The following is a 14,018-nucleotide window of genomic DNA, read 5'->3' as shown; positions in this document are numbered from 1 at the left end:
TGTGTCTGGGTGCCTTTTTTGTAGACCAAGGGAGATGTGCAGAGTTTTGAGAACCAAATGGAAAAAATTTAGATAAATCGTCATAATTTATGGGAAAGATTAGTGGCTGTGACACTCAAGACAGAAGTGAGTATTTTTGAGGAACAGTATGGTTTCAGTCCAAGGAAGAGTAAAACAAATAAATTAGAGTGAGCCACCACTATTCGTGGGTGATCGGGACCGTACATAACAAAAATCTGCATGTAATTAATAATTAATTAAATAATTATTTAATATAATAAGTCTGCTGGTCAGGCAGCATCTCGGCCCGGGACAGAAAGAGACTGGAGCGACTGGTCAGGAAGGCCAGTTCTGTCCTGGGTTGCTCCCTTGACACTCTGGAGGAGGTGGGCAACAGAAGGATGCTAACTAAGCTAAAAGCTATGATGGCCAGTCCCTCCCACCCCCTCCAGCCCGCCCTGACAGCACTTGGTAGCTCCTTCAGCCAGAGACTGTTACACCCGCGCTGCAAGAAGGAGAGATACCGACGCTCGTTCCTACCGACTGCTGTCAGGCTGATGAATAAAAAATAACAATCATAATAATAATAATAATTAAATTATGTGTAGGAAAATTGTAAATAGTACTGCGATTTATCCATTGTGTTCATATTGTATTTAATTGAAAGATGTTTGTTGTTTTTTTTCTCTTTCTCCTTTCTTCTTTCTACATACATTCTTGCTGCTGGAGGCTGTAAAATTTCCCAGTGTGGGACGAATAAAGGATATCTTATCTTATCTTATCTTAATTGACTCTCATTATAACATAAATGCATTGAAATGAAAACATTTGTGAACCCCTCCAATTTTTTTTGAATAAGCAGGCATAAACTGCCAATAAGCATTCTCCATGAAAAACTGATATTTGCAAAGACAACATGCATTTTCTAATAAGATGTATGACAAAATTTCTACTTTAAATATGGAAATACTCAGAGCATACGATATATGGTAAAGACATGATCTTAAAATATTTCAATGCAAGTTTCAATGCTTGTAGAAAAGACCCAATATCCTAACCGAACAATCGTGTTAAAATCAACAAAATAACTGTGTTGTATTTCTTTTCCCAGTGCTAAGGGCTCTCTTGTATAAAAAATACCATTCAAGGATGGCACAAAACTGCTTCACAAAAAAAAAACAAAAAAACAAACAAAACAAAAAAAGTAAAAAAGGATAATGTATGTCTGTAAGAGTAAGAGGGGTTTAAGGGGAAGTTTTAGGTTGCAGGGAGAATATTTAGAAACATTTGGAATCATCAATCCAGAGCAAAACTGAGTTTGAAAAGTAGAAAAAGAAACAGATCCAAGCAAGTTAGAACCGTTGGAGGAAGCTGTACTGTGATTGAAGAGTCTCAGCTTGAATGAAGGGAAAGGTTTTTCACATAAAGCTGGAGGAAGAACTAAGACAAGTTTTATAGAAATAGTGAAAGACATGGCAGTTCTTGTTAGAGTGGATGTTGCAGAAGATATGACGCACTGTGCCAATCCTTAATGGGATAATAATTAAATGACCTAATTTAGGCTACATTATCATCTGTGGGAGGTGACCAGCCTACATCATTTTAACCAAGCAATTGTTTCACGTTGCCTTCAGTTAATCAATGAATCAGTGAACCAGTCCACCCATCCATGCATCCAGTTCTGAAATTGAAGCACAGGGTATGTGTTGTTGTGGTTCAAAACCACTGTGGTGTCAAAATAAAAAGCACTATAATAGTACAGGGCACCCTGGTGGTCAAAAGGTTAGCATGTCTGCCTCACGATGCAGAGATGCAGGGTTCGATTCCGACTCCAGCCTTCCTGTGTGGGTTTTCTCCAGGTACTCTGGTTTGCTCCCACATTCCAAAAACATGCGTGGCAGGTTCATAGGACAAATTGTCCCTGAGTGTGAGTGTGAGCGCAGATAGTTGTTCGTCTCTGTGTCCTGCAATTGGCTGGCAAACAGTTCAGGGTGTACCCTCCCTACTGCCCGAAGACAGCTGGGTTTGGCTCTAGCACGCCCTGTGACCCTTGTGAGGATAAGCAGTTCAGGAAATAGATGGATGGATGGATGGATGGATAGATAAAATAGTCCAGATAAACCATAAGGCTGAAATTCTGTACAAAACAAGAAGAGATTATTTTCATTGCAGAAGCAATAGTGGCAGTTCAAACTCAGTCCAGTATACTATACAGCAAAATATTTCTTCTTAATCACTTTCTTGTGTTTTTTTGCCTTAGAAACACAGTGCAGCAGCTGATATTGCCTCTACCTTGTCAGAGGACCAAGTTCCCGAAGCATTCCTAGTGATGCTTCTCATACAGTTCACCACCATGATCATCGACAGAGCTTTGTACCTGCGTAAGGCTGTCTTGGGGAAACTAATTTTCCAGGTTCAGTTCACCTGTTCATATTATTCATGTCATTATTAAATTCCATGGTTTGATTCTGAAGAAGTCAAGAAACTCTGTACAGTACAAAAAAACGTGTCTTGAACATGTTCCTGATGTTTACCGTATGTGGGATTGTAATTCCATTTTTCTCCCCTTTTCACCATTATTGTGAATGTGATTGTCAGATGGAAGCACTGTGAAATTGGAGTATGGACATGCCAAAAACTTGTATTTTTGTGAACAGTCACAACAGGGGTGGGGAATTCAGGTTCCTCAAGAGCCATATCTTGCCGGTTTTAGATCTCTCTCTACTCCAAGACACTTAATTCAAACAATCAGTTCATCACCAAGCTCTGTAGAAGCCTGAAAAGATCATAATAAATTGAATCAGTTGTGTTTGGAGTAGGGAGAGATCTAAAACAGGCAGGATGTGGCTCTTGTGGAATGAGAGTTTCCTACCACTGTTCCACAAAATTCTAAGTAGAGCTGCCTGTTGAACCATTCCTGTTAGCGTTTGAGATCTCGGCTTGAAAAAGCAAACAATAATAATTTGCAAAAATCAGAGATGCAAGACTGAGGCCAACAGCTGGATCCCCTTGACACCACCGCTGTGCCTAGAAATTATGTCCATAAAGCCTTTCATCACAAAGAGTGACAAAGAGTGATTGAGTTCAACCCTCACTTGAATCTGACTTACTGCCAACAATGCGAACCAACATCAATAGTCCAAGGACAGAACGGCCCATATCAAGTTTGGTATCCAGTTCCCCAGAAACACCCGCCAAAGTGCTCCTCAAGGGACAGAGTCAAATGCTTTCTCCAAGTCCTCAGAACACATGTAGACAGATTTGGCGAACTCACATGTAACCTCAAGGACCCTGCTGAGGGTGTGGAGCTGGTACACTGTTCCACAGCTGGGACGAGAAACACACTGATCCTTCTGAATCTGCAATCCACTCCCTATGCACCCTCTCCTCCAGAACCCATGAATAGACCTTACAGGAAAGGAGGGTGATTCCTATATTTGGAACAGACCTTCCAGTACCCCTTCTAAAAAGAGACACCACCATCCCTGTCTGCAATCCAGAATCACTATCCCGATGTATACAAAATGTGAGATGTGAGATGTGTCAACAAGGACAGCCCCACAACATACAGAGCATAAAGGAACTCCGAGTGGATCTCATCCACCCTCACAGTTCTGCCACTTAGGAACTTCTTAACCACCTTGACTCAACCCGAGGGATAGGAGAGCCCACCTCAGAGTCCCCAGACTCAGCTTCATTAAAATAGTTGATGTCGGTGGAATTGAGGATGCATTCAAACTATTCTCCCCATTGACTCACAATGTTCTTAATTGAGGTCAACAGTGTATCATCTCGACGATACACAGTGTTAATGGTCCACTGCTTCCCCCTCATGAGATGTCAGATGATGAACCCAAATTTTGTGGAAGCATCCAGAAGTCGTTTTCCATGTCTTTACCAAACTCCTCCCATGGGTGAGTTTTGCATGGTTCTGTTCTGTTTTGTCTCCAGCAGGTGGCAATGGAGGGCCTTCACTCCCGTTCCTTATCTTGTCTTTATCTCTCACCTGTTAATTCGTCTTGTTCACAACTCACGTCCAAGTGCTTGTTTTTCAGACCTTCTCATCCTCATCCCTCTCTTTATGGTGGAGAACCCGACATCTGCAGTCAATTTATTTACCTATGCTGTCTCTTTTTTGACCAGCAATCCTACACCTACTCTCAAGATTGTACTAAAGTTGCATTCGTTATGAGGTTGTTAACCGGCTAATTCTTGGATTATGGTTGTGAGCAATGGGTGCCTGGAACTTCAGTCCCCCTTCCCTGATTTTCTTGCTGTGTTTTGTCAAGTGTTTCACCACCCGGTTCGAGAAAAGAAGGTCGGAGGACAATTGCTACATTGTAACTAACTCCATTAAGTTTCATACATTAGTGGCAGAAAGTGGTTTTGACGACTGCCCACTACACAGTATTTTCCGCCGTGGACTAAGTTCCACCCTCAAGGATGAGTTGGCAGTTCACAACACTAACCTGGTGAAACTCATTAGTTTGGCTCTCTGTTTGGACAAGAGCATGAGGGGGAGATGCCAGGAACGTGGGCAGGAGCACACTCAAGCGACTTTTAAGATCCTCTGCGACAGCAGGAAATGATCCCTATGAGACCCAAATAGCCTCCATTCAAGACAGCCAACCGACCACAGTGCTAGGTGAGGCCAAGGAAGAAGCTATGCAGCTTAGTGGAGGTTGGTTGCACCCTGAGGAAAGGTGGTGGCATTTCTAAACTGGGGCATGCCTATCCTGTGGCCAGTTGGGTCACAGAATGCTCAAATGCTCCGCAAGACCTTCATGCCAACTCCGTGTTTTTGGGTTACCATGGCCAAAACTCCATAATCCGGACATCGATTGAAACATACCCATGTGTGAGAACTGGAGTCCATTGTACCATGCAGTCGCTGGTATCGCTGTTCCCGTCACAGGAGGAGCTAGTTAAGATTCAGCTCCACTTGTGAAGGATCCATAGAGTCTGCAGGGAGACCAGGGTCGCACTGTCGCCCACTGCCTCTTGCAAATTGGGCCATTGTGGATTGTTGCCATAGTAGGGCAGAAGGTGTAGCTTTTACCCGGGAGTGACATCTGGCCGGTACATCATGCGAGTTTCACAGGACCTTTCGAGGTGGAAGCATAGTCAACCCCATTTCCGTCAAGGCACCCACCATGAAGGTCCACCTGTCTTCCACGTTATCCTGCTAAAACCCATGGCATCCAGCCCCCCTAGTTATTCCTCCAACCCTGACTCCTCCTCTCCGGGTGATTGACGGCGAACCTATGTACACGGTGAGAGAAATTTTGGACTCTAGGCGCAGGGGCAGAGGTAACCCGGATCTCGTCAATTGGGAAGGGTATGGTCTGGAGGGGTGACAGTGGATTCCCTCGCTTCTGGATTCTGGATCCATCTCTTCTTAACTTCCACTCTTCTCATCCATCCAAGCCAGATAATGTGCCAAAAGGCATCCATTAATGGGGCGGCACTGTCATGATTCCGTTCTGTTTAGTCCCCAGCAAGTGGCAGTGGTGTTCTGCTGCTCCTTCCTGCTGCGCACTTATTCCTCATTGGAACACAAACTATTTAAGGACATCCCGAATGACAACTGAGTGCCTGATAATTCACTTTGCTCGTACAAGTTGTTCAATTGCTGTTTTCTAGAAGTTCTAAATATTGCTCTGTATTCTCATTCTCCGTTCTTGGTTCTGTTTTCTGTAAGTACCGTATTTTCACGACTATAAGGCGCCATTAAAAGTCTTAAATTTTCTCCAAAATGGACAGTACGCCTTATGGTGCGGAGCGTCCTTTATATGCGCTGAGTTCCAAAATCTGACTGACTGCCGACACGCTGTTTATATAGAGAAAAGGCGGAAGTGACTGTGAAAGAAGTCGGCCAATCAGGGAAGGGTGGGCGTGTATACATACATATATGGAGAGGGAGAGAGAGGGAGAGAGAGGACAGACAAGCTAGTCCGCCAATGGTGAAGGGTGGGCGTGTAAGTGGACGCCTCAAGCCAGTACCAACACTTGTATAGAGTGTGGCAATGTGCTTTGTTGCAAAACAACTCCGGTTTTGGTTTCTAAGAACCCCTGAAAATAAATTCGACAAAAAGACACGCACGCCTACGAAGCTCAGTTCAAACTTAAAGCCACCGGTTATGCTTTTGGCATGCGTGCCCATCACACAGCAGCGGTGAAAAAAAAAAGTCAAGCAAATGAACTCTGAGCTTGCCGTTATTCCCGGAGGCTTGACTAAAGAACTCCAACCGCTGGACATTGGCATCAACCGGGCGTTCAAAGTAAAGTTGCAAACGGCATGGGAACAATGGATGATCGGTGGCAAAAACAACTTTACAAAGAGTGAGAGGCAGCGCTTGGCGAGTTACGCCACAATACGCAACAACGAGAGGGAACGCGGCGTTTTTGATGGATTACGGTACTTGCACAATTGTTCAATTCTTTCTACACACACACGCGCTGCCACCATGTTTCGCTCTGTTCTTTACTTTCAAATGTGGGAAAGCTTCACACGAGAGAAATGTTGACTTTGCTGTTGCTACTCCTTCTTTCCGCTCGGCAATGCGTAGCAACTCACACTAGCATGTGATGCATTCAATGACAACTGAGATGTGCAGTCCTCTGCTTCTGATACAGAGGATGAGGACTTTGATGGATTTCTAGGTGATGATTGATCGAAAAACGTGAGAACATTGTACGATGGCTAAATAAAATACACCCGAACTCAGTTCTGCTTTCGTTGCCTTTTTAAAAACGTGTTTTTATCTTATTTGTATGTTTTGGCATGCTACCGTATGCTTCAAGCTAACGTGTTAGAGTGCGCGCATGCATGCCGTATGTTTAAGCTGGCGTATGTTTTACCACTGTAAAACTGCGGCTATTCGTACGATGCGTCCTGTGTATGTGTAAAATACAGAAATGTCACGCATTAATGAGACTGCGGCCATTAGTACGATGCGTCGAATAGTCGTGAAAATACGGTACCGTATTTTCCGCACTATAAGGCGCACCGAAAAGTCATTCATTTTCTTAAAATCTGGTGCGTCTTGTGTATGGTCATTACGGTAATATGTCGACCCCCCCCCCCCCCCAATGGCTCCTGGTTGGAGACATGCTTATAATGTTATACCTTGCTGTTGGTTCAGTGAACTGTGTCACTGCTTTATTAAATATTTTTTGGTTGCAGCTCAGAAAAAAGGAGAGCTGTGGTGTTGTTTTTTAAAACGCACACTTTATTAATGGTTTTCACAGTCTCAACAAATACAAGTACATCTTTGTTCGTCTCCGTACCTTCTCTTCTTTCGTTTGACTCGAGAAGCGTTCATGACCGCCTTCGAAAAAAGTAAATTTACGATTCCTTCAATGAAACTACAAAAATTGAAAACAATGCATCAAAACAGAAAATCAAGCGAGGAAATGACAAAACACATTCTATAGCCCCCCTACAGAATTTAATTTGTGATTTACTCGTTTGTGAATTGTCAGAGATTTTCTCGGACAGAGTTAAAGAAACGACTCGGAACACAGGAAAATTGTCTTCAATATCGGCGGGAGCGGACCTCTGAGAGCGAACGACGGTTGTTGCTCCGCGATCACACTCTCGGCTCCCTCTCCGCCGGTTCGAACTTTTATTGCAAAATACAAGAAAGACCCTGCCCCAGAGATTAGCATACCGCGCCCCCGGCCCGGCCCTTCAGTAGTGATCTGATCTACCCGAATACACAAGTCACAGACTTTGCTGATGACTAATGTCCACCTGGGCGCGACAGCTGTTCCCAAACTGTCTTTTGGTATTCAACAACTCTTTGTTCCCAATTTGTTTATTCCCACTCTGTGATTGAATCTAGCCTTCGCCCCCCTTGCTTTGATGTGATTACTCAAGAAAAAGGCCCTCCGCCCAAACGGCCGACACCTCTGCGCTGAGCGTGTCCGGACATGCCCAAATTGACCGAAACTTTAAACATGATACAATTTTGCTCATAGATTCTTCTAACATGAATACAGTCCACAACAAAGGAATAAATAACAAACACTTCTGAGACAGTCCAGTCCCCTACATTTTACTGACATCTGATTGTTCTGTTGGAGCTACGCTCAAGAAAATGGCAAAATAAATTCTGTCGTGGGGGCTATAGAATGTATTTTGTGATTTCCTTGCTTGATTTTCTGTTTTGATGCATTATTTCCAATTTTCGTAGTTTCATTGAATTAATTGTTGATTTACGTTTTTCAGAGGCGGACATGAATGCATCTTGAGTCGACCAGAAGGAGCGTAACTCCATCTTGTGGATGCATTGTAGATTGTGCCTTATAATCCAGTGCTTCCAATATATGAAAAAAATTACAAAATAGGCCATTCATTGAAGGTGTGCCTCATAACCCAGTGCGCCTTTTAGTGCAGAAAATACGGTAGTTTGCCTGTTTTTTATGACTGTTGGTTTTGGTATTTTCACGATTGGGTCAGCTTGTCCTTTGGTGACAAGCTATTTTTGTTTGTATTTTTTCCTTACCTTCTGCAAGTGCTTTTGGTGTCTCTCATTTTCTCCTGATTTGTCTACCAGCGTCATTGTTTGTACTTTGTGTCTGCTTTTCGCCACTTTTTGCTGTAAATAAATATTTTTTGTATACTTATATCTGAGTTTACATTTGTATAATCTCGTTCTCTTCCGGAACCGTAACAGTTATTATTTTTTGGATTTACATTATTTCCTATAGGAGATAATGTATTGATTCAGTTTTCATACAATTTGGACTTTAGTCCATGTTTTTGGAATAATTCATCACCAAAACCATTGTTCCACTGTCCGCGCAAATAAGAATTTTATGAAAATTGATTCAGAAATGACTTTAACCATTGTTTTGCTCTAATCAAAGGTTGTTCTTGTCTTTGGGATACATCTGTGGATGTTCTTTATCCTACCTGCTGTCACTGAAAGGTGAATTTCAAGATAACATTTTATGATTAGATTTTTGTACTGACATGGTAACAAACCAAATGTTATTGTTCCATTATTTTCTTAATATTGTAGTTGCTGCTACCACTTTTTCCATTTGTAGGAGATTCAATCAGAACTTTGTGGCCCAACTGTGGTACTTTGTCAAGTGTATCTACTTTGGCCTGTCAGCGTACCAGATCCGTTGCGGGTACCCTACTCGTATTCTTGGCAACTTCCTCACCAAAAACTACACCCACCTCAACTTATTTCTCTTCCAAGGGTAAGACCACAATGCAATCCTGAATCTTTAAATGATTTTATGCTTTTTGTATGTCACAACATTTTTAAGTAGTGTTTTGAGTTAAACAATAAGTGTGTATGTCTGTGTGTGTTTGTTTGTGCACCTGTGTGTTCGTGTGTATCTGTTTGTGTAGTTTTCGACTCGTTCCTTTCCTTGTAGAGCTACGAGCAGTAATGGACTGGGTTTGGACGGATACCACTCTGTCTCTGTCCAATTGGATGTGTGTTGAGGACATTTATGCAAACATTTTCATCATCAAATGCAGCCGTGAGACAGAGAAGGTAAGACTTACCTAGTCAGCTTTCGGACAGTGGCAGGAGTGCCCAATTTGTTGCCCATTCTTGTTTTGTAAAAATGACATTCAATGGATTGACAAAGTGGAGATGTTGAATTATGAACTATTTGCCTTGTTACCTGCAACACAAAGATGAGATGATTACATAAGCTCTCGGCACACGAAATGTCACCAATTGTCACCCAAAAGTTCCTGAAGGCTCCTAATCAGGGGTCATCAATGCAGACGTACCCCAAAAATGGCTCACTAGTGATCGGACATGATATCAGGGGAATTTTGTGGAAATAATCATTTGAAAATGTGAACACTGGCAGATATATATAGTAACCAAGTTTTGCGTATTGATATTTATCTGTTTCCTAATTAATTATAGAATTCATCATACCATGAGCAATGTCTTTACATAAATTGTAAATGATATGAACATTTAACAGGTGACTGTGATCAAAGGTTATTTCTTATTTGAAAGGAGTGTGTCAAACTGGTAGCCCTTCCCACTAATCAGTAGCCAAGTAGTGGCTCTCAGTTTCAAAAAATCCGGTGACCCATGTTGTATATGGTGTGGGGCTGTTTTGGTTGCCATGCCTCTGCAACATATGAAACATGTCTGTCCACTTGGAATTAATTATTTTAAGAACGGATCCTTACGAACATTTCTCCCCCTCAGAAATATCCCCAGCCTAAAGGACAAAAGAAAAAGAAGATGGTGAAATATGGAATGGGTGGACTCATCATCATCTTCTTAGTGTGCATAATATGGTTTCCCCTGCTCTTCATTTCATTGGTCAGATCTGTAGTGGGTGTTGTCAACCACCCCATCGATGTCACTGTTACCGTCAAGCTAGGAGGATATGAGGTAATCAGGATGGCCACCTGTCTATGCTTCCATTTATTGGTTTCTATTTATTACCAGTACTTATTTCAAGTATAAAATGAATGCGGAATACTAGTATTGGTTCATACTTGACTATTGAAATCTGTGTAAGAGTGGGGAAATCTATAGAGACAAAGCTTGATTTTTTCCCCCTTGCAGTTATGGGTTCTAGATGTCCATTTCTTTTTTTTTTTTTTTGAATAATAAAGTTTTATTTTTACAAGAATCAGTTTGTACAAAACAAAGTAAATTAGCTAATGCAATCTCTCCCACAGATAAACTGAAATCTTGATATTTTGGATTGGGAAAATATGAAACTGTTACCTTTTTTAACACTAATGACATTTCTAGTTATATTTAGTTCTCTATTTTTGTGTGTCCGCAGCCACTCTTTACCATGAGTGTCCAGCAGCAGTCGATCCAACCTTTTACAGAGGCAGAATATGAAAAACTCAGCAAAAAGTTTGGGAACAATGCGGTGCGTTATGATTTTTGTCCAGCATGACTCAGACTTGATCTTAGTTTTACTGTTTTGTGCTTTCTACTGTCTTTGTGATCAATTTATTGTTTTATTGTTTCGATATTTGCTTTACCTCGGACCGGCTGTCTAAAAAAGGGCCATTCACGGAAAGGGCTAATATTATAGAGGTTACATTTATCTTTAGCCGATTAGGCGGCTGCACAATTTTACAAAAACATGCAATATGCGATGTGGGTTTTCAATATTGAGATATTAACATTTTAGCATGCAATTAAATACATTGTATTACCTAATTAAATAAATACATTTTTTCATGCAGCAAAATAAACAGTCTTAGTGTATTCTTAGTTGATTAATTGTAATAATTTACAATTTTTCAAAAGTAAGTGCATCAGTGAATTTTAACGGTTCATCATTCATCTGCCAGCCATCCGTCATTCTTAGTCCGTCATTATTTCGAGCTGAACCAAAACTGTAATGCCAGTCCATCACTCCGCAGTCTCTATAGGGGTGTTCACACGGCACACATTTGCTCCGGCGCTACACCGATGTATTTTGTTGCGATATATTTAACACCGGAGCAAATTTTGTGGAGCCGTCACACATACAAAGCCGCTGAGCGTGTCAGCACTGGCGCAGCGTCGGTGCAGCTCCACTTGCGGTCACACAACAGTTTCTGCAACGGAGCAAAATGACAGAAAACAAATGAGCTGCCGTGTTGGTTCTCTTTTAAAACTTGTACACAACTCAAGCTACTACTGTACAGGCACGCCCTTCTCCTTCTCGGCGGTCTCCGTGCCTTCAGCTCAGGAGTGACCGCCCCCGAAAACGTAAATCAACGATGACCTCAATGACACTCAGAAAAGCAAACATGTAATCCACCAAACAGAAAATGTACCCCGCCTACTGTCAACTGGGATTGGCTCCAGCAAGCCTCTGATCCTTGATGCTGCTCTGCTGTTGCATAGATGTTTTTAGCACTCTGTGTCAGGGTTCCTGGGGACGAGAGGAGGTCCTAAATGCAGCGATTGAGCGGGTTAGCGTTCAAAATGTTCATTTGAATGCCCAGTGCAACTGGACGTGAAGTGAAGTTTGGGTGAGGTGGCAAGCGGTCCACATTTGACACACTTGTCCCCCAGGCTGTAAATTTCCCCAGTGTGGGACAAATAAAGGATATCTTATCTTCCAGACAGCCATCGCTGCATACAAAGTGCTGTACATGGAGCAATTAACACATACAACAGTAAAGCAACAAATCAACTGATGCTGAGTCATTATAGGTAAATGAGGTTACCCTGTGAGCACTTTTATTCACTGTATACAACCAATTATAAACCTTTGTTTTGCTGATGACATCGACTTGCTTACTGGAGAAGAAAATTAACTTGCTAGCCTAGTTCAAAGTCCTTGCCAGAATTGCTCAAACGACTGTAGCCCTGGCAAAACTCAGGCCCATATGGAAAGATAATAACGTCAATCTGGCATCAAAAGTGAGACTGCTGCGCTCACTTGTCACCTCAATCTTTCTCTACGCGTGCGAAACATGGACCCTTACAGCAGAACTGCATAGGAGAATACAGAGTATGGAGATGAGATGCTACAGAAGACTTTGGGGTGGATGAAACTGTTCCACATTAGAAAAATTACACACATATGTTCTTAAAATATTGTTTTTAAGTAATGTACTGGGTTTTATTTTGATTTGTTGTAGGTGGCCATGCAGTTCATTTCACTTTATGGTTATGAGGATGTTGTTACAGCCATGATTGAAGGCAGTTCAGGCTCAGTATGGAGAATCAGTCCACCCAGCAGACAGGAAGTCATAAAAGAACTGCTAGGAAGTCCTTCTGATCTAACATTGCGTCTGTCCTGGAATTTCCAAAGGTAAAGTATTTTCTCTTCTTGTTACAAAACACACCGTAGATTTAATGTACCTTATTGAGTCGATCTGTTTGTTTCTGTCTCTGGCCAAGAGACCTCGAATAGTGACATTAAACGCTTTATTTTTTGCTGTAGCCCAGGGCTCAAAGACCTCATTCGGCACCACGGAATTATGTGATTTGGAAAAATTAAGACCAAAACAAAAGAAACGAGTGGTGCCATAGGCATCAATTTCATGGGTGCCTCAGAGAACATGGGCCATCTTTATCTAATTACAACACTTGAGTGGTGTTCTGTCACTAGACTTTTGTGTACTGTAGGCCGCGGTTCACCAATCGACTTTGTTGTCGTGTCGTCACATTTGTGGCTGCATGTTTTGGAGACCCGAGTGAAGAGAGGAGCGGAGTTGTCAACGGATTACTAGCCGGTGGTGTGTTGGCTCCCATGGTGGGGAAAAATGCCGGTCTGACCTGGCAGACCGAATAGTATTGTAAGGTTTTGCTGGGAATGTCTGGCAGAATGCCTTGTTAGAAAGAGTTTCAAATCCAATCTCCGGCAAGGGACATCTAGTTCAAGTGGACCATGTTACGTGACTCCATTGTTGATGTGGCTGATCAGAGCACGTTGGTGCCTGTTGTGGCAGCAATTCCCAAACCCGCTGGTGGACACCGGCAGTAAGGGATGTTGTCAAACGAAAGAAACATTCCCATCAGGCCTTTTTGGCTTCTGGGCCTCCAGAGATAACTGACAGGTACCGGCTGGCCAAGCGGAATGCAAGTTCAGCGGTCGCACAGGCAAAATCTCAGGCATGGAAGGAGTTCAGTCATCTCGGAAGGACTCAGAATCCTGCTGCTACTGTTCCACATTAAGAGGAGCCAGATAAGGTGTATCAGGCATCTGATTAGGATCCCTCCTGGACGCCTCCTTGGTGAAGTATTCCGGACATGTCCCAATGGCAGGAGGCCCCGAGGATGACCCAAGACACACTGGAGAGACTATGTTTTCCAGCTAGCCTGGGGGAATGCCTCGGGATCCCTTGGAAGATGTGGCTGAGGAAAGAGAAGTCTAGGCTTCCCTGCTGAAGACGCTGCCTCTGTGACCCAAGCGGTAGAAAATGAATAGATGGATGATGTGGTTAAGTTACTTTTTTGTCCACGTCAGGAATATTTATTGATCATCATTGGGATTAAGAATGGTCCTTGGAAACATAGGTCCCCCGGACCAAAAAATGTTTGAGAACCACTGTTCAA

General features: G+C 42.5%; 1 protein-coding gene across 5 annotated transcripts in view; it reads left to right on the top strand.

The window, feature by feature from the left end:
* Positions 1 to 14,018, top strand: part of piezo1 (piezo-type mechanosensitive ion channel component 1) — a 157,587-nt gene that overhangs the window by 138,657 nt on the left and 4,912 nt on the right. For 4 of the 5 annotated variants that reach the window (XM_052080973.1, XM_052080974.1, XM_052080976.1 and 1 more), the window contains 7 exons: positions 2,261 to 2,413; positions 8,875 to 8,936; positions 9,058 to 9,216; positions 9,371 to 9,518; positions 10,200 to 10,388; positions 10,792 to 10,884; positions 12,599 to 12,771. In XM_052080973.1, coding sequence (XP_051936933.1) covers positions 2,261 to 2,413; positions 8,875 to 8,936; positions 9,058 to 9,216; positions 9,371 to 9,518; positions 10,200 to 10,388; positions 10,792 to 10,884; positions 12,599 to 12,771 — 977 coding nt within the window. Of the gene's footprint in view, positions 1 to 2,260; positions 2,414 to 8,874; positions 8,937 to 9,029; positions 9,217 to 9,370; positions 9,519 to 10,199; positions 10,389 to 10,791; positions 10,885 to 12,598; positions 12,772 to 14,018 lie in introns of those variants that run through there. The other variant, XM_052080977.1, reaches the window with a different exon arrangement.

This window comes from Hippocampus zosterae, chromosome 11 (assembly GCF_025434085.1).
Source record: "Hippocampus zosterae strain Florida chromosome 11, ASM2543408v3, whole genome shotgun sequence".
Classification (NCBI taxonomy): domain Eukaryota; kingdom Metazoa; phylum Chordata; class Actinopteri; order Syngnathiformes; family Syngnathidae; genus Hippocampus; species Hippocampus zosterae.
Note: the sequence above shows the minus strand (reverse complement) of the source record. Positions and strands in the feature narration are given on the sequence as shown.